The sequence below is a fragment of the Dasypus novemcinctus genome, chromosome 24 (genome assembly GCF_030445035.2).
Source record: "Dasypus novemcinctus isolate mDasNov1 chromosome 24, mDasNov1.1.hap2, whole genome shotgun sequence".
Lineage (NCBI taxonomy): Eukaryota > Metazoa > Chordata > Mammalia > Cingulata > Dasypodidae > Dasypus > Dasypus novemcinctus.
The window spans coordinates 24702213-24722931 of NC_080696.1; the positions used below are offsets into that span (position 1 = coordinate 24702213).

A 20719-nucleotide genomic window follows, 5' to 3' on the forward strand; every position below is an offset into this window, starting at 1 on the left:
CAACATCTGACATTTAGGTGTTTGAGCTAATAAAACATACTCTTGCATCTCTGAATGATTGTAGACTTGTACATCACAAAATGAAGGTGATGGATCATATGATCTCTCAGGTCCCTATGATTTCTAGAGTCATTTTCGCCTTTAAACCTATTTTCAATAACACTATGTTAAGAATCATTTCTCAAGAGGAAAATTCTCTCTCTGACCAAATTTGCAACATTCCATGTTTCTTGCCAATGGTTAAGAAACAAGAGGACGTAACATAAAGTGGGAATGGAAATTCCTCATGTGAGTCACAAGAATTTCAGACATTAACTTCCTGGCTTGAACCAAACTTAATAATGTTTCTTTAACAGGAAATAGGAATTAAAAACAAGCATTCTGGGGAGTGGGTGTAGTTCAGTGATTTAGTGCCTGCTTCCCATGCATGATGTCCTGGGTTCAATCTCAAGTACCTCCTTAAAACACACAAACAAGCAAAAAAACACAAGCATGCTTTCATGGCATTACCTTTCTATTTTTTTTAAAGATTTATTTTATTTATTTACACTGCCCCCCTCCCCCCTGTTGTTTAGCACTGACTGTCTGCTCTCTGTGTCTGTTCTTTTTTAGGAGGTTATCGGGACCTGAACCCAGGAACTCCCATGTGGGAAGGAGGTGCCCAATTGCTTGAGCAACCTCTGCTTCCTGCTTGTTGTAGCTCTCATTGTGCTTCCTTGTTGTATCTCCTCAATACATCATCTAGTTTTGTCATCTTGTTGCATCAGCTCACTGTAACAGCCTGTCGCATCAGCTTGCTGTCTTGCTTGTCTTCTTTTGGAGGCACCAGGAACCAAATCCAGGATCCCACCCATGTGGTAGGTGGGTGCCCAACTGCTTGAGCCACATCCACTTCCCTTATCTTTTCATTTATTTATTTATTTTGTATTTTTAGGAGGCATTGGGATTGAACCTGGGACCTCATGCATGTGAAGCAGGTGCTCAACCACTGAGCTACAGCCGCTCCACAAAATTAATTAAAAATTTATAATATTAGGGAAACGGACTTTGGCCCAGTGGTTAGGGCGTCAGTCTACCACATGGGAGGTCCGCGGTTCAAATCCCGGGCCTCCTTGACCCGTGTGGAGCTGGCCCACGCACAGTGCTGATGCGCGAAAGGAGTGCCGCAACACGGCAGGGGTGTCCCCCGCGTAGGGAAGCCCCACGCGCAAGGAATGCACCCGTAAGGAGAGCCGCTCAGCGCGAAAGAAAGTGCAGCCTGCGGAGGAATGGCGCCGCCCACACTTCCCGTGCTGCTGACGACAACAGAAGCGGACAAAGAAACAAGACGCAGCAAAAAGACACAGAAAACAGACAACCGGGGGAGGGGAGGGGAATTAAATAAATAAAAAATAAATCTTTAAAAAATAAATAAATAAATAAAAAATAAAAATTTATAATATTATTTCTTCATTTTTAAAATTGAATTACTAATGACTAATATTTATATACTGTCATATAAATTAGTTATTACAAGGAACCTTGATATTTGCTATTTGAACCAAAAAGCCAATCCATTCTCTGTGATAAAGGATTTATCCTTATTTTCTCTGAAACTTCTGGAAATCTCCACCATTTGCTTTCTGTTGTAGAAAATGGAGACAACTATCTGGATATTTCTAGCTTGATAGGTGCCTCCCCTAAAACGTCTATAGAATGTACCACTTAAATTTATTTAGGGCTATGGGAGCCCTGTCCTGTCTATGGGATGAAGCAGAGGAACAGCAAGAACTCTGAAAACAGAAATAGTAAGCCAACCCCATCATGACAGAGGAGACAGTATAACGTGATAGAATCAAATGCAGAGCCTCTAGAGACGTAGACTGGTGTGGATGCTGTTCTGAAATATGGAGAGGAAAGACAGGATAACTTCAGTTAAGATTCAAGAGCACTAATGGAAAGCAAAGCTGTAAATGGATCAAACACAGCCCTGATTCTATACAACACTGGGACTCCTCACCTACTCCTTCTCCCAAGCCCTTTCTGAGAGGTGGTTCTACCCACAGAAAAAGTCTCCCAGGTGCCATCACTCCTTTGTCTGTTCGGATGTAGACTATGTAATTCCCCAGCACATCTGCATGCCCTTCCCTGGTTTTCCCAGCTCCATTTCTCAAGAATCTTAGTTTATTCTAGAACCTGACTTGCCTTCTGGGGACAAATTTATCACTATACGACAAAAAAGGATTGGCACACACACACACAAACACACAGCTCTGCCAAGAGGGAGTGTTAATTAGAACAGTTATACTCGCATCTCTGCTTGTAGGCGTCTCTTTCTCATTCTAACATTCCTCTTCCCAAATACGTTAGAAGAAAATTCCAGGCTGCCACATTTGTATCACTAATCATAACTGCTTTTCAGGTTGCATGTGACATAGTGGAAAAGTCAGAAATTTCAAGTTATCAAAGTTATTTTTTTTCCTTGCTAATTTTGAATACTGATCATTTTTTTCCTATCAGATTTAGTGTTTTTAAATATTATACTATTTCTGCACTTAGGAATATAAAAAAGGGAAGACAGTCTAAGGGATGACATGGCATGTATGAGTAACAAAATCCACAATCTGAATCTGGGCACAAAAATTATTCTTTTGGTTTTGAATTTCAAAACTGTAAAATAGAACATTTGTTTATAAAGCCTAAATACATACTGTCAGTTTTCCACAAGTGAGTCTTTTGCTCATCCAAGCCCTAAATGGAATTCCTGGTGATCCCAAGAGAGGCTATATCATTATCTATCAAAAACACATCTGGGGAAATGGACTTGGCCCAGTGGTTAGGGCATCCGTCTACCACATGGGAGGTCCATGGTTCAAACCCTGGGCCTCCTTGACCCGTGTGGAGCTGGCCCATGCGCAGTGCTGATGCGCACAAGGAGTGCCGTGCCATGCAGGGGTGTCTCCCGCATAGGGGAGCCCCACGTGCAAGGAGTGCACCCCGTAAGGAGACTCCCCCAGCATGAAAGAAAGTGCAGCCTGCCTAAGAATGGCGCCACCCACACGGAGAGCTGACACAACAAGATGACACAACAAAAAGAGACACAGATTCTCGTGCCGCTGACAATAACACAAGCGGACAAAGAAACAAGACGCAGTAAATAGACACAGAGAACAGACAACCGGGGTGGGAGGGGAGAGAAATAAAAACAAACAAACAAACAAACAAAAAAACCACATCTGGGGGAAGTGGATGTGGCTCAAGCGACTGGGCTCCTGTCTCCCATAGAGGAGATCCAGAGTTTGATTCCTGGGACTTCCTGGTCAAAGCAAGCTGGCCCATGTGGGGAAATGGCCCATGTAGAGTGCTGGTCTGCATGGAGTGCTGGCCCACGCAAGCGTGCTGGCACACACGGAGGGAGTGCTGTCCTGTATGGAGAGCTGGTGCAGCAAGATGATGCAACAAAAAGAGACACAGAGGAGAGACAATAAGAGATGCAGCAGCCCAGGGAGTTGAGGTGGCGCAATAGATTGAGTGCCTCTCTCTGACTCCGGAAGGTCCCAGGATTAATTCCAGGTGCCGCCTAAAGAGAGGACAAGCAGACACAGAAGAACACATTGCAAATGGACACAGATAGGGTGGGGGAGAAATAAATAAATCTTAAAAAAAAAAAAAAATCTGGGGAGTGGATGTAGCTTAAGCAGTTGAACACCCATCTCCCAGGGTTTGGTTCCCAGAGCCTCCTGAAAAAACAAAAACAAACAACGAGCAAAACAACTGGAATAAACCAACTCAGAGAAGCCGGTGTGGCTCAGTGGCTGAGAGCCGGCTTTCCCCATACAAGGTCTGAGTTCATTCCCTGGCCCCTAGTACTTCAAAAAGAAAAGAAAACAAAACAAAACAAAAAACAAACCCACATCTGATTCCAAAGTCCATAAAAAGGGTGTGTGTGTGCAGGAATGGAATAGAGATGGGAAAAGGAGGTGGTCAAGTTGAGGCAGAATTCATTAAAAACAAGTAACAGTACCTACCTATTCCAGTTGCGGTTGTGCTGCAAAGGTGGTACTGGTGAAGCACTGGTGAGTCAGTTATTTTGAAAAATAACAAGAGGTAGGATTCACCTGGACTGACTCCCCAGGCCAGTAAGGAGGTTTTTGTTTTGTTATCTCATCATTTATTTTTTTCCCAACTACCAATTTAGGAAATTCTAAAGCCTGGGCTTTTTTCCATTCAAAATGAAAATGGTTTTATTGAATCAGGTGGAAAAATGAGAATGAGCTTCCCTTTTTTTAAAGGATGTACCAGGGATTAAACCTGGGACCTGGTACATGGGAAGCAGGTGCTCAACCACTGGACAACACTTGCTCCCCCAAATAAGCTTCCTTTTAAGTTAACTTCCTGGATTTGGAGATGGTAATTGAGATAAGAGGCCGTTTTGGGCAAACATGTTAACATCTGGGCACATTTAAGAAGTAAGAACAAGGAGGAGAGGGCTTTTTAGTGTTTCCATCATGAAAGTAGGTTGTGATCTAGGTTCCAGATCCCCATTGGAGAGGACCTTGAATTCCTAAGAAAAGAACTGAGTTCAAACATTTTCTACCTGGCCTAGGATGCTTCTCCACATGAATATCGCTTTATTATTGCAATTATTCAGTCTGGTAGTTGATGAATTTCAAGTTCTGAAATTTTATAAGTCAACCTGCCCTTGTGGTGCTCTGAAGCTGTCTTTCTTAGAATGATTTATGGGTATGTTACTTGTTTGCAGATCTAACCTGGTGTTTTTGTTTCCCACATACCACCCATTCCCTCGTCTCTCAGATAAATTATTAAAAAAAATTTTCTGGAAAAACAAAAGGAAGTTCTCTGGAAGTTACAACACTAAAAAGAAAAGTGTTCTTTATGGAAACTTACCGTATAATATAGGATTTCCATAGATGGAAAAAATACCATTCCACTTTCCAATCACCTTTCCTTGGCAAATATCTTTGTTCAACTGACATTTATCCAATGTCCACTATAAGTCAACTATTGTCCTCACTGTTTTTCTTTATGATAATGAAATCAAATACCCACCCTGGCAAAGTGGTCATTCCCAAGAAGTGTTTGCAGAAGGACGGGTAGCTGCTTTTCCAGGTGGAGTTTACGGCCAAGCTGGGTCAGCTCCTCTCGATCCAGGAAGCCTGTCCCTGTGGTATCACAACTTTGGTAGACTTCTTTGAGCTGAGACACATAGTGATTCTCTTCTTCTTTGTCCATCCCATAGCAAGCTGGGCACATCAGGGGCAAAAAGAAAAACAGTATACTTTTTATTGCCACACCTCATTCCTTCTTGTCCCAATGAGTCAGCGCAGTGGTGTAGGGCAGGGGCTGGCCGTGTGGGAAAAGGGCAGCAAAGGCTCTCCAGGGTTTACCGAGGGTACGAGGAGTCAGCCCCACCTTTGCAGGAGAGACCAGAAATTTGTCCCCAGGATTCAGAATACAAAGTTTGGTTCATAGGAACCAAAATTTTGTTTGTTCTCTTCAGAGAACAAATAAAAATTATTACCCCAAATTCCACCATCTAAAGAAAATAAATATTAATATTTTGATGAAAATATATTCCAATTTTTCTCTATGCATATACAAGTATGGCTTTTCCCTTACAGATACCCTAACCTTCATCTTGTATTCTAAAATAAGTAGTAAAAATTTTACTAAATTCTACTAAATAAAAAGCTCTTATACTAAGAAAAAATGGAAACTTTAATAAGAATATACTACAGAGGATGTTAATAAATAAACCACAAAAGAAGCAAAATATACTATATAATAACCATCTAAAATGTCCAACAAGGAACAAAGAGATACTACTTATGACTGCCAAATTCTCAGAATTTCTTAAAAACTTTCAATATTAACTGAGGCTATCACAAGAAGGGAAATCACATACACTGCTAGAGCAGTGTCAATTGGTAAACATTTCTGGAGAGTATGGTATCTATATATCAAAACACTTTTTAAAAAGTACTTTTATTGCCTGACCTATTAATTTCACTTATGGAAATTAAAAGGAACAGAGCTGCAGACAAAGATATGAGTTCACCAGAGCATTATTTATATTAGAAAAGAAAACAACCTAAAATATCCAACAAAAGAAAAACAGTTCACTAAATTATGGTATATTTATATGACAGACTATTAAAGAGTCTTCAAGTCACATTTTGGGAGACTATTTAATAGTATGGGAAATATGATTGCTAAAATATTGAGGCAGGATAAAAATACCTCGTAATAATAATAGCTAACACTTATTGGTCACTTAATGTGTAGTAATTCATTTATGCCTATGACAATTCCATCAAAAAGGTTCTGCAACTTTCTTTTTTTCCCCTTTTTCAATTGCAAGCATGTACTTTTTAAAAATTTTGAAATAATGTGATTCACAGAAAATTTTGCAAAAATAATACAAAAAAAATCCCTGCATACCCCTGACCCACCTTCTCTTAATGTTAATATATTACATAAACATGGCACAATAATCAAAACCAGGAAATTTACATTGGTACACTGTTATTAAGCCAGCCGCAGATTTTATTTAGATTTCATGTTTTTTCATTAGTGTCCTTTTCTGTTCTAGGATCCAGTCTAAGATCTCATATTGTATTTATTTTTTATTTTTTTAAATAAACTTTTATTTCTTTAAAGATAGTTAGATTATATAAATGTTACACAAAAATATAGAGGATTTCCATATGCCCTGCTCCCTACTTCTCCCACATTTTCCCACATTAACATCCTTCATTAGTGTGGCACATTTGTTATAAATTTTTTTTTTTTGGCTTAAACAATGGAAATTTATTTTCTCATGGTTTCATAGGCAATAGCGCTTGCTTTCTCTCCAAAGACTATGGCATTCTGTTAAGGTTTGCTGGCAATCATTGATGTTCCTTGACTTTTCTCTCTCTTGGCAACACTTTCTCCTTTCTCTTCTAGGTTCCTACTGACATCCCACTTCTCTTTATAAGGCCTGCAGAAACAAGATGAAGAGACACTCTGATTCAGTTGGCCACACCTTAACTAAAAATAATATCTTCCAAAGGTCCTACTGACAGTGGGCTCACACTCACAGGAAGGGGAATAAAATTAAGACCATATTTTTTTCTGGGGTACATAGCTCAGTGTGCCACACGGGTGCAGAGCATAGATGGGTGGATGAAATTGGACTAGGCTGAGGTCAGATCCTGAAGGACTTTGTATTCAGTGCAGTGGAATTGGTATTCTATCAATAGCCATGGAGTGGCTGACCCAAAGAAAATCAAAAGCCCTCAAATACACAAATCTCAGAAACAATAGTTGGGCAAAAGCGAAAATTAACGTGGGAAAATAGATGCTTTAAAGCCATCATGAACAGTGCTTTTCCCCCCTCAAGGATCAGTCCAGGAGAAATGAAAATATTCGTAGGCCATACTTTAAAAACCAGTCACTTTATATCCCAATGATGATTTATTGGTAAGAGTGCCAAGGAGACAACTGGTGATTCTTATTTGTTGCCAAAATGTTAATAATTGGGAATATTTGAGAATTACCTACTGTTGGGAGACAATTCTTCACAGGCCTCTTGGATTTCTGTACATCTCATAAGCAGAGACACTGTCTGCCCTTTGTTTTGGACTATCTTTTCAAGTATGTATATATAGAGGTCAGCCTTGGAAGATGAGACAGTATTCCTTTCCAGAGCAAAGGGCAGGTTGTTTACTGTCTAGAGAGTAATAAAATATGATGGCCCTTTGGGACAAAAGTCAGGCAGGCTTCGTGTCCTCTGTAAAGATTCAGGTTCTAGGCCAGGGCTCCTCTCCTGTAGTGCACCCACTCACTGTGCACTCAGGTACCATTTTTTTTTCTCTCCCCTTCCCCACCCCCCCTGCCCCCGCCCCAGTTGTCTGTTCTCTGTGTCTATTTGCTGTGTCTTCTTTTTTTTTTGTCTTTATTTTTTAAAAATATTACATTAAAAAAATATGAAGTCCCCATATACCCTCCACCCCCCTCCTCCTCCCATAACATCAATCTCCTCCATCATCATGAGACATTCATTGCATTTGGTGAATACATCTGAGCACCGCTGCCCCTCATGGTCAATGGTCAATGGTCCACATCATAGTCCACACTCTCCCACATTCCACCCAGTGGGCCATGGAAGGACATACAATGTCCGGTAACTATCCCTGCAGCATCACCCAGAACAACTCCAAGTCCTGAAAACGACTCCACATCTCATCTCTTCCTCCCATTCCCTACCCCCAGCAGCCACCATGGCCACTTTGTCCACACCAATGCTACATTTTCTTTGATTACTAATCACAATAGTTCATGAATAGAATATCAGTAAGTCCACTCTAATCCATACTCTATTCCTCCATCCTGTGGACCTTGGAATGGTTATGTACACTCCACATCTATTTCAAGAAGGGGCTTAGATTCCACATAGATGCTGGATGCAATCCTCCTGCTTTCAGTTGTAGGCACTCTTGGCTCCACGGTGTGGTGGTTGACCTTCTTCAACTCCATGTTAGCTGAGTGGGGTAAGTCCAATAATCCAGAGTGTAGGAACTGAAGTCTATTGACTCAGGGCCTGGCTATCACATGGTTAGCCCAGAGATTCAGGTCCCCTGGATATAGATTAACCCCAGCACCAACTACAGTTCCGATAAAAGTAACAGGAGAGGCTTGTGAACAAAGATCACATCTGAGTCCAGCTCCATCACACAGAAACACAAACTCCAAAGTAGGGCCAACTGACATGGCACTGAACTCCATCTGCCATGACCATAGAACCTGTGGGTCTCTGTAGCCCTCAGAAGAACCAATACCTGGGGTTGTGTCTACTTTATCTGTCTCTGGGACTCTGCTGAGGTGTGCATTAGGGCAACCCCTCTGATAACCTGCCCTAATGCACTGGAAGCCACCATTTCTCTTGAGAGATAGAATTCCCTCTATTTGGGGGCATCAGTCCTCCCCAGGATGTGGGTATACCTTCACTTTCATTATATGGGTCTCTATCCAATGATATAACTCACTTTGGCAAAATGAGCATTCACATATTCCCTAGGAGCCTGTCCTGCGTCAGATTATCCCCTTTAAGCATAGTAAACAGGTAACCTTCCTTATTATATTTTTGAAAAAGTTTTCTCAGCATTATGTTCTCAACCAAATACTTGACAATCTCCTGTGTTCGTATGTTGCCCCACCCTCCCCCCAATTTCTTGGGCAATATTACCCATCCTCCCATCCCTAGCTGCCCTCAAGCCCGTAAAGCCCCACCCAAAGGTAACCCTATGCCCCCATTTTATCCCTTCCTTGTACAGATACTTACCTCCAGCTTATCATAGATTTCACCCATGTAGGTGTCAACTTACATCCTTCCTCTACCTCCCAATTTCCTGTAAGACTATCATCAGTCTCTAGCTCTCTGAGACAGCTTGGTTTACCTATTTCATATCATTGAGGTCATGTAGTATTTGTCCTTCAATGCCTGGGTTGCTTCACTCAACATAAGGTTCTCAAGATTCATCCATGTTATCACGTGTGTTTGTAGTGTATTCATTCTTAAAGCCGAGTAGTATTCCATTGTATGTATATACCACACATTTGTTATAATTGATGAACACATTTTGGAGCATTGCCAGTAAGAGTGGATTATAGTTTACATTATAGTTTATCCTTCCTCCTGCACAATTATGTAATTTATGACAAGATACATAATAGCTTATATCTGTCATTGTAATGCCATTCAGGACAATTTTAAAGTTCCAAAAATGACCCCATATCACACGTATTTTTCCCTCTTCCTCCCCCTAGAACCTCTGGTGGCCACTATCTCCATATCAATGATAAAAGTTCTTCCAATATTAAAATCACAATAAGTCTAGTAGAATAACAGTGTGTCTACTCTAGTCCATCATTCATTCTCCAATCCTGAGGGTTCTGGGATGGTGATGCCCACCTGCCTCTAACTGATAGGGGGCTTAGATCCCATGGGGCAGATGGATGGGACTATCTTGCTTGCAGCTGCAGACTCTCTCTGTTTCCTGGGATGGTCACTGTCCATCATAATCTCCTTGTTAGTTGTCTTGGGTGAGTCCAATGAACTAGAGAGTAGGTGTTGCAACTCTGTTGAGATTTAGGGCCCAACTGGCAAATGGAAAGTCCAAAGATTTAAGTCTCTTGGATATAAACCTATCAACTCTAGTGCAAACTATAGGTTCCAATAGAAGGGGCAGAAGAGCCATGTGTAGGGAAACCATGACTGAGTCTGGCTCTGTCACACTGGGGAGTATAAATTCCAAAGTAGGGCCCACTGGCAGGGCTCTTAACTCCTGAGCTGTCAGCCCTGCCTATAGTATCTTGATGTTGAGGCAATATTTACTTTGGCAGTCAATGGGATCCTGCAGAGATGTGCATAAACGCAACCTCTGGGATAACCTCCTGACTCACTTTGAAGTCTCTTAGCCATATAAACTCATTTGTCTTTCCCCTTTCCCCTTTTGGTCAACATCTTTTTCCAGTTGCATTGCTAGTTGATGCTTGGTAGTAATCCTTCTGTGCCAGGGAGGTGCAATTCCAGGAGTCATGTCCCACAATGCGGGGAAGGTAATGCATTTATAAGCTGAGTTTGGCTTAGAGAGAGGCTACACTGGAGCAACAAGGAAGCTCTCAGGAGGAAATTCTCAGGCACCTTATAATACTAGGCTAAGTTTCAATTTCAAAAGTAAAGGTTCATAAGTACAGTCATCATTATCAAGGGCCTGTCAGTGGGCCATCCTCCTTCACTAGTCACTGCCTCTGTACTCAGGGAATCTTGCTGTCCCATTAAAGAATGTGGTAGAGCTCCCTAGGATGGGAATTCAATATTCTTTTGGTTATTGTGTGAATCTCCACCTACTGTGACAATCTGCAACTTTCTGGGGGATAATTTATTTTTAAAGGAAAAAATGAATACACCAAAACAACAAGAAATGTTTCCTGGGTATTACATATTTACTTACATTTCCTACTTGATATATTTTTTTATTTCTCAAAAATTTTTTAACATATAGAACAGTTTTATAGTCAGAAAAATGTTATCAAAATATGAGAAATATTAAGCTCTTAAAGTATTAGAATGGACCATATGAAATTGCCAATATTTGACCATGTTGATCTACAAAAAAGGCAATTTTGTGATTCAGCCTATTACGTAGGTACAGGATCTAAGGGACAATTGAGAAAAGAGAAACTATGATAAATAAGCAACATGGAAAGGTCATCAAGCTCATTTAACAGTCAAATTCATAAACATGAGACAATGAAGCTGCATCCTTTACTAATAACGTGACGCATGATGAATGCCAATTAAACAGAGAAGTTTTAAATGGCTGCTGAACTGAATGAGTCTCTGTAATCTTTCTGGATCAAGTCCCCATCCCCACCCTAAACTGTTCTTAGGAAAATAAATTAGTCAATGAGATAAAAAATTGTTAACACGCAGTAGAATTTTAATAGTGACATTTCATTGTGATTTAAGAAGGTGAAGCACCTCATCTGATCTCTTGATTAAACACCTGTCAAGAAAACATAACAGCAATGAGTATTTACAGCTGAGGCTGCACAAACTGGTTCATAATCTCGTCTTCTGCGGGTGTCAAATGACAAGGAACCTGCTTAACAAGCCCTATTTGCTAATCAAAGTATTAATTCCTTTCCCAGACATGAGCACTTAAGAAATTAAGAAAGAGCAAAGAGGGAGGAAGCCATGAACATTGGCCCCTCTTTCAGATTGTTTGGACAAGGCACCTACAAGAAACATCCAGAATGAAAATGGGCAGAAAAATAGAAAAGACAAATCAGAAAGCAAACAATAGCCTTTCTCAGTTAACATCTGTTAACATCTGTTAACTCCATGTCTTTTGTAGACAAGAGTCATCTTGCAATGCTAATTTTTGATAAGCCAAAAGTAAGTACACAAGAGAAGGTAACAGTAGGACAGACAAGAGGTATGTTTCTATATACAAAAGGCAGGGAATTAGGAAATGGAAGGTAAAGTGACCAGGAGAAACTGATGCAGACAGACTGATTAACCACTAACATGACTGAGTTAACAAAGGGGTTTCCCTGACTGCAATTCTTCCTGCCCTAGCAGGGCTAACTGGGCCTCTGTGTCCCCTCCAAGAACCATGAACAAATCCTGTCTGAAACATTCTCTTTCTTTCCTTCCAGTTTAATCTTTAGTTGTAATCAAATCAAGTGATTAGAAGTATATAAAATGAAAAAAAAAATCTCATTCCTCTGCCCCAACCCAGAGGTAATCATTGCTCCAGGTGAAGGCTTTCAGGCTATTTCCCAATCTAGCCAATACACACATGCATACCTAATGCATATATATACACAGGTATTTTCACATACATGTAACAATGCATATATTATTTTGCCACATTTTTTAAACTGCACTATAGCTGAAAAACGGTTACATAATATTCCATTACATGAAGAAACAATTATATCTAAATGTTCTGTTTGAGAAGGGCATTATGTGGTTTCCAGTATTTTCTCTTCCAACACATTCTGCAGCAAACACACATATTCATACTTCCTCATGAGTCCTGAAAACGGTGACCTGATTAAGGTCTCCTGTTGAGGCAGGCTAGTAGATTAGGAATCAATAGGAGGATCTGGAACCTGGCAGGAAATCCACATGGCCATGGATACCCCACAAGATGGCTATAGGAAGATCCTTTTGAGAACTCCCATTTGGAATGAGATTTCCTCCAGAATCAAGGAGAAGCCCTGGATATTCTCTAGGGGGCCTTACCATTGGGGCCTCTGGGGGATTGATGGGTGGGGCAATCAATCAAAACAGCAAATAACTGGGACTCCACCCCTATCATTAGCAAAGAGGTGGAATAATTAATGGTTTAAAAGGCAAGCGCCAAAGTCAAATGCCCCATTCTTGTCTTTTACCCCTGCCTGGAACAGCACGCAAGTAAACCTGGGCACTTTGTAATGTGTAAAGGGAATTGCAGTCTGTAAATCAGCCCTCTCTATCCCCCTTCAGCCCCTTTCCTCTCTACCTGGGACCCATGACCTGGTATTTTCTCCCATTTCTCTTCCCCCACTTCCTTAATAAATTACTGGCCTAAGTAAACAGGCTTGCACTTAAAATTCATTTTTTATAGCTTAGCCAAGAGCCTAGAGAAAATCCAGTAACACTGCTAAACCAGAAGCAGCGTGCCTTTGGGATGTTTCTGGATTATTCCCTAGAGAAGATGGGTTTGGGGAAGAATTAAGTGGCAGGCCCATTTTCCCAAGGCCAGGCTTGAAGGCAAGAAATGTATTAATCTCCCAGATGTGAATGAGTCCCAAGTCAGAGACAGTTTAGGGGGCCCCAGCTTTTACCCTCAGATCTCCCTACGCTATAAGTTCTTTCATCTACACAATGAATGGCAGAAAATGGAGATCCAAGGTTCTCATTCAGATACTTCTTTCCAAGTAGAAGAAGGGGAAAAAATCTTAAGGTTCTTCATGAGAAAGGCAGGGTCTGTTTGTGCCAGGGCCTGCTGATAATGAGCTCTTCACAAGTGAGAAAGCAAGTCCTGAGATGGCAGCACCTCAACTCCTTTTTGGAACAAGAAGAGGCATAAAGAAATCAATAACTTGCCAAGGCAATTTCTTAAAATGAAAAGCTGTACCTAAGGGACGCCACCTTCCTCATTTTCGAAGCTTATCTTCCAGTTCCTGCTGATCCCTACAGGATTTGGGCCTATATCCTGAGGGCACAATCATTCCTACATCATTTCCTCCTGGGACCCCAGATTCACATATTAGAGGCTAGGCTGGGAATTCCAGAGACCAGAAGGAGTTTCCATTCTCATTCTATAAGTAAAAAGACCAAAGGCAGACTTTGCCAGGGGGGCCTGGTCTTGGGAAGAGAAGCATGAAGCATGATGTAGAGGAACGGCACTGTGCCCACAGGGCCAAGCCCACGGTCAGTTCAGGCCTGAGTCAGCTCACAGGATAATGCGCAGCCTGGAGGCACGGCTGTAAGGAAAGCTGTGACAGTTTGAATTTGGAGAATCAAAAGAAAAAAAAAGATTTTTAAAAATTCATTCCTGTGGGTATGAGACCCTTTGATTGCATTATATTCTGTTAAGGAACCTTGATTAGATCACTTAATCAGCTCTATTTTGATTGGACTACATAGGTGGGTTTCTACTCTCTTACTAGAGACTTTTTTTTGTGCCTTGATTTTTTTTTTAATAATACTTTTTTTTATTCAAGTTAATAGATCACATAGAACATTACATTAAAAAAAACATGAGGTTCCCACATAACCCACCCCCATCACTTTTGTAAATTGTATTTTTTTGAAGATACATACATCACAAAAAAGGTTACATTATAAAAAACACAAGAGGTTCCCATATACCCCCCCATCCCTCCACCCCACTCCTCCCACACCAACAACCTCCCCCATCATTGTGGCATACTCATCGCACTTGGCAAACACATTTTAGAGCACTGCTGCACCATGTGGATAGTAGTTTACCCTGTAGTTCACACTTTCCCTCAGTACATTCAGTGGGTTATGACAGGATATATAATGTCCAACATCTGACCCTGCAATATCATTTAGGACAACTCCAAGTCCCAAAAATGCCCCCATATCTCATCTCTTCTTCCCCTCACTGCCTTTAACAACTACCATGGTGCAATCTGCCAGTCTTTACATGCTCTTTGCGAAACATGGGATGGGGCGAGAGTGCAGGTCTGCCAGCACCACCCTATGTCCTCAGCCAACTGCAGTGTGGCAGGCTTGCCGGGCACCACTGCAGGGTGCTTTGGGTTTTCACTGCCAGGACTCACATTCTATGATGGACCCTTGGCAAAGTGAACCATACCCAATGCTGCAAACTCGCTAGGGGAAAGGACAGCGCACTAGTACTTGGAGAACCTCAGGGCTGTTAGGAGCAGGACTGCAGTTCCAAAAATGCTCCTGGATATAGGTCTGCATAGGGGGTGAGAGTGGCATTCTATGGCATATTCACCCAGGAGGTGGAGTGGTCCCTGAGGTCAGGTAAGCTCATGAACTTTCCAAATGCCTCAAGTGTCACAGGGGACAGATGGGAAGAGATGGGGAATGTTGAGGCTCAGCAAATTTCCTCAGTGCTCAGGGTCCCCTCAGGACTGGCTGGTATGAGGACAAACCCCCCTGAACTCTTGCTCTAGGATTCCATAACTGGGCTGGGCTCTGGGTGTGGAGGCTGGAGGTTAAAGGGCCCTGGGAAGGGCAACACAGCAAGCACCCAGTCATCAATGCAAGCCCTCCCAGCTGATGCTGCAGCCATCTCTTCAGACACCTTGCTATTTGCCTTCCCCCGCAGAGGGCCTCATACACCATCTCCGGGATCATGCAGGAAACCACCTGGACAGTAGTACAGGAAGCAAAGCCTGGGGAGGGCCTGCATACCACCAAATCGATTGCCTCAGTTATATCCAGCCTTGTCATCAACCTCACACATTGAGTTAAGGGCCATTTGGAAACCCTCCTTTCCTCTCCCTGTGGATCTGACACACTGTCCAAGAGAATAGGTGCCTCATGGCTGGCCATCTAACTCTACACAAGCCAGCAGGGTGATGCTGGGGCAGCAAGTCTATGAGTCAAAGACTTTCCTAACCACCACCCCAGACAAGATCCAGCCATGTTTTCAAAATAATGGAAAAGAGAAGGCACTGCATCCATTCATGCAAACACAAAAGAATAAATCTCCACTCCAAGTGTGTGTGTACATGTGTATGTTGGGGGTGGGTGTCTTTCTGTAGCCTCTCAAATACTACATGACCAACCTTGGTGGTAGAGAATGGGAAAATCCACTAGACTGGGGAAGCCACAGCAAAGGTGGTCTTTTACCTAGAAGACATGCAGGGGTGCCATGGAGGGTCACACACACTTCAAATGGTTTCCCTGGGAGAACCAGGGGTCCTGGGGCATGGCTCAGTGACAAGACCCCTGAAAAAAACTCTAAGCACCACAGAAGTGTGGAAGATCAGGGAAAGGGCAAAGGACCTTGACTGATGGGTTCAGAGTTCAAATGTTCATACACACATACACCAGGCACTGGACTCTGGAGCCAAAGGCTTGTGTTTGGAGAACGGAGGGAGGTGGGGAGTATATGGAGAAGAGAACGGAGCAAAATAAAGCTTCAACCAAGATTAAGTGTTAGGAAAGTCACAGACACCTATTATGCGGTTATCACCCAGACCTCAACTACCCCTTACCTCCTTTTCTGGGGAAGTCATGGATTAACGCTAAGGAGACATTCTCTGGTCTCCCGTTCCACAGCTAGTGGAGATGTTAACTCTAATGAAAAGGCCTGGCCAGATCTTAAAACTAGAAACCAGAAACAACCGGCCCCAGTAGCTAATCAAGTCAGGAATTCTCTGTGGAATTCCTGATAAAAGCCACACTCAAATAGTATAGATTTGTCTTTCTTCTCTGATGTGAAGTGGGCCATGCAGAGCTGCCATCTACCAACTCCAACCTGAACAGTTTTGTCCACCCTAGGAAACCACCATGATGGGATTTCTTCCCCTGTTCTTTTAGGCTCTTTTTGCTTTGTAAGTAAGAAAGAAGTTATTTCCCCTTCTGGACTCTTAATGCTGTGCAAATAATAAAGAAGTCATTGCTGAAAGTTTCTGTTGTGCCCTGAAACTGTGCTCCCAAGACATAACGTTGTAGGATTCACTACATATTGAGGATCTCTCCTTCACACACATATAAAATTTATAGTTCATAATCACAGAGGGATAAAAGAAAATCATATTCATGAAACAAAATAGATTGCTGGACAAAAGGAATGATTGTGGACTAGGAGAGGATTCTTGGACACTAACATCTAAGGCTGCAATTAAAAATTCAATGGAATGGGACCTCTGGGAAGATGGCATTGGAGTAGGTAGGCAGGGCTTCACTATCTCACAAAAACAAAGGAGAATGGGCAAAAAGCTGTCCAAGGGAGCTGCTTTGGTAATATGTGGATCAGAAGAGTGCTGTACATCCTCGAGGAAATGGAGGGACAGAGAAATGAAGAAGCTGAAACAAAAACCATGAGTTACTAGCCCCCATGGTGGGGAAGAGCACCCATTCCCCCATCCTCAAGGTAAACAGCCTGGATAAAACCCATGGCTCATGACAGCCAGCTGGGAAGGGAACAGACATCTTCCTCCCTAGGAAGAAGGAGGATGTGGGGAAGGTGCAGAGTGGTTTCTCTCCAGGGAGTTTGGGCAACAGAGCCAGCTTTGAACTCAGCTGTGACCAGATCAGAATCATGGGCAAGTGGAGGATGAAAGAGACACTTCCATGGAAAGATATGCCAATGAGTGTCACCTGTTGGCTAGCCGGGAAACTACAATGAGAAAAACTGCTTTTTGGAGACTCTCATCCCAGACCGCCTAGATGGTATCTTTGCCCCATTAGTGAGTCCCTGATCCTATTTTAAAACGTAAGTTGGGAAATTTTAAAGACTTAATAAGTCTTTAACAAGAGCCATGAAACAAAATCAATAGGCAATAGAGAAACTAATCATCAGAAATTGATCATTCACCAACAAATGCAGATGCCTAGACATCAGCAAAAAATTACAAGTGATACTCAGAAGGAAGAGATGGCTCAGCCAAAGGAACAGACCAAAAATTCTGAAAAAAAAACAAAACAAAGCATGATTTAACAGAACTAATCAATGGGAATCACACAAATCTAGATCAATACAAGGAAAATATGTATAAAGAGATAAAAAATATTAAGAAGACACTGGATAAGCACAAAGGACAATTTGAAAGCCTGAAAAGTATCAGAGTTTATGGGAATGAAAGACCCAATGGCTGAGGTTAAAAATATATTAGAGACATATAACAGGAAATCTGAGTTGATGAAGGACAGAATTAGTGAACTGGAGGACCGAGCATCTGAACTTGAAATGTCAGGAGACCAGAAAGAGAAAACAATGGAAAAAAATGGAATAGAGTCTCAGGTAATTGAATGACATTGCAAACCACACAAACATATACAGTATTGGTGTCCCAAAAGGAGAAGAGAATGGAAAAGGGACAGAAAGACTATTTGAGGAAATAATGACCCAAAACTTCTTAACCCTTTTGAAAGACATAAATATTAACTTCCAAGAAGGAAAACACACCCCAAACAGAATAAATCCAAATAGACTTACTCCAAGACACACTATTCAGAATGACAAATATCAGAGAAAAAGAGAGGACTCTGAAAGCAGCAATCCTCTGCTAAGCAATGCATCACATATAAGGGAAGCTCAATAAGACCAATCGTCTATCTCTTATGAAAAATCATGGAGGTGAGAAGAAAGTGGTATGATGTATTCAAGGTACTGAAAAATTGCCAGGCAAGAATTTTTTATTCAGCGAAGCTGTTCTTCAAAGATGAGGGTGAGTTTAAAGTCTTCACAGACAAAAAAAAAAAAAACTGAGAGAGTTTGTTACAAAAATACCAAGTGTACAAGAGATACTAAAGGGAGTGCTGCAGCCTGAAAGGAAAAAACAAGTGTAACAGACTTGAAGAAAAGTGTAGAAATGAAGACTATTAAGAAGAGTAAATTAAAAAAAAAAAAGAAGGGTAAATTAAAGGGTAAAATGATATACAATAGTAAGATATGACAAAGGAAAACCAAAAGATAAAATAGATGAAGTAATGCCTTTACAGTAAAAACATTAAATGCTAATGGATTGAAATCCCCAATCAAAAGACATGGATTAAGAATGGATAAAAAAATATGAGCCATCTATATGTTATTTACAAGAGACTCACCTCAGACATAAGGACACAATCAGACTGAAAGTGAAAGATAGGAAAAAGATAGTCCATGCAAATAGTAACCAAAAAAGATCTGGAATAGTGAAACTAATACCAGACAAAATAGATTTTAAATGCAAAACTGTTACAAGGGATGAAGATGGTCATTAATATATATTAAAAAGGGGGCAATTCTTTAAGAAGAAATAACTATAATAAATATTTATGCACCTAACTGTGTGCCCCAAGATACATGAGGCATCCACTGGCAAATCTGAAGGGAAAAATAGACATCTCTAAAATAATAGTTGAAGACTTTAATACACCACTCTCGGCAATGGATAGGATATCTGGACAGAGGATAAATAAGTAAACAAAAAGTTTGATTAATATGATAAAAGAACTAGACCTAACAGGTATTTATAGAGCATTCCCCAAAACAGCAGATATATATGCTTTTTATTTTATTTTTTTATTTTTTATTTTTTAGTGATTATAAATAATTTTATTTTAGCACATTAATTTTATTCCAATATATTCTGGACTCCATTGTTACTACTAAAATATTACTAAAGGTAAAATTGTCTTTTTTTTTTAAATTGATTTTGTAAAAATATTACATTAAAAAAACAATATGAGGTCCCATTCAACACTACCACCCCCACCCCACCATTCCCCCCCCCCCCCCAGCAACACTCAATATATATGCTTTTTAAGTACTCATGGATCCTTCTCCAGGGTAGATCATATGTTGGGTCACAAGACAGGTCTCAGTACATTTTATTTTATTTATTTTTATTTTTCAAAAAGATTTATTTATTTATTTATTTCTCTCCTCCCCCCCCCCACCCTGGTTGTCTGTTCTCTGTGTCTATTTGCTGCATCTTCTTTGTCCGCTTCTGTTGTTGTCAGCGGCACAGGAATCTGTGTTTCTTTTGGTTGTGTCATCTTGTGTCAGCTCTCTGTGTGTGCGGCACCATTCCTGGGCAGGCTGCACTTTATTTCACGCTGGGCGGCTCTCCTTACGGGGCACACTCCTTGTGCGTGGGGCTCCCCTACGCGGGGGACACCCCTGCGTGGCAAGGCACTTCTTGCGCACATCAGCACTGTGCATGCGCCAGCTCCACATGGGTCAAGGAGGCCCGGGCTTTGAACCACGGACCTCCCATGTGGTAGACGGACACCCTAACCACTGGGCCAGGTCCGCCGCTCAATACATTTTATTTTTTTAAAGATTTTATTTATTTATTTATTTCTCTTCTCTCCCCCTCCCCACCCCGGTTGTCTGTTCTCTGTGTCTATTTGCTGCATCTTGTTTCTTTGTCCACTCCTGTTGTCAGCTGTGCGGGAATCTGTGTCTCTTTTTTTGTTGAGTCATCTTGTTGTGTCAGCTCTCCGTGTGTGCGGCGCCATTCCTGGGCAGGCTGCACTTTCTTTCACGCTGGGCGGCTCTCCTTACGGGGTGCACTCCTTGTGCGTGGGGTTCCCCTACGCGGGGGACACCCCTGCGTGGCAGGGCACTCCTTCCATGCATCAGCACTGTGCATGGGCCAGCTCCACACATCAAGGAGGCCCGGGGTTTGAACCGCATACCTCCCATGTGGTAGACAGACGCCCTAACCACTGGGCCAAGTTCGTTTTCCTCAATACATTTTAGAAGACTGAAATTATACAAGGCACTATTTCTGATCATAATGCAATGAAACTGGAAATCAATAATGGATGGAGAAATGGAAAATTCACAGATACATGAAGATGAAACCACATACTCTTAAATAAACAGTGAGTCAAAGAAGAAATTGCAAGAAGTCAGTAAATATCTTGAGATTAATGAAAACAAAAACATATCAAAACCTATGGAGACAGCAAAGGCAGTGCTGAGAGGAAAATTCATAGCACTCAAAGCTTACAGTA

At 41.5% G+C, this 20719-nt stretch overlaps 1 protein-coding gene across 15 annotated transcripts in view; it reads right to left on the bottom strand.

Moving 5' to 3' along the window:
- The window catches only part of NINL (ninein like), a 235660-nt gene that overhangs the window by 98925 nt on the left and 116016 nt on the right, over nt 1-20719 (bottom strand). For all 15 annotated transcript variants that reach the window (XM_058286791.1, XM_058286804.2, XM_058286802.2 and 12 more), the window contains one exon: nt 5050-5243. In XM_058286791.1, the coding sequence (XP_058142774.1) occupies nt 5050-5243 (194 nt within the window). The remainder of the gene's footprint in view (nt 1-5049; nt 5244-20719) is intronic.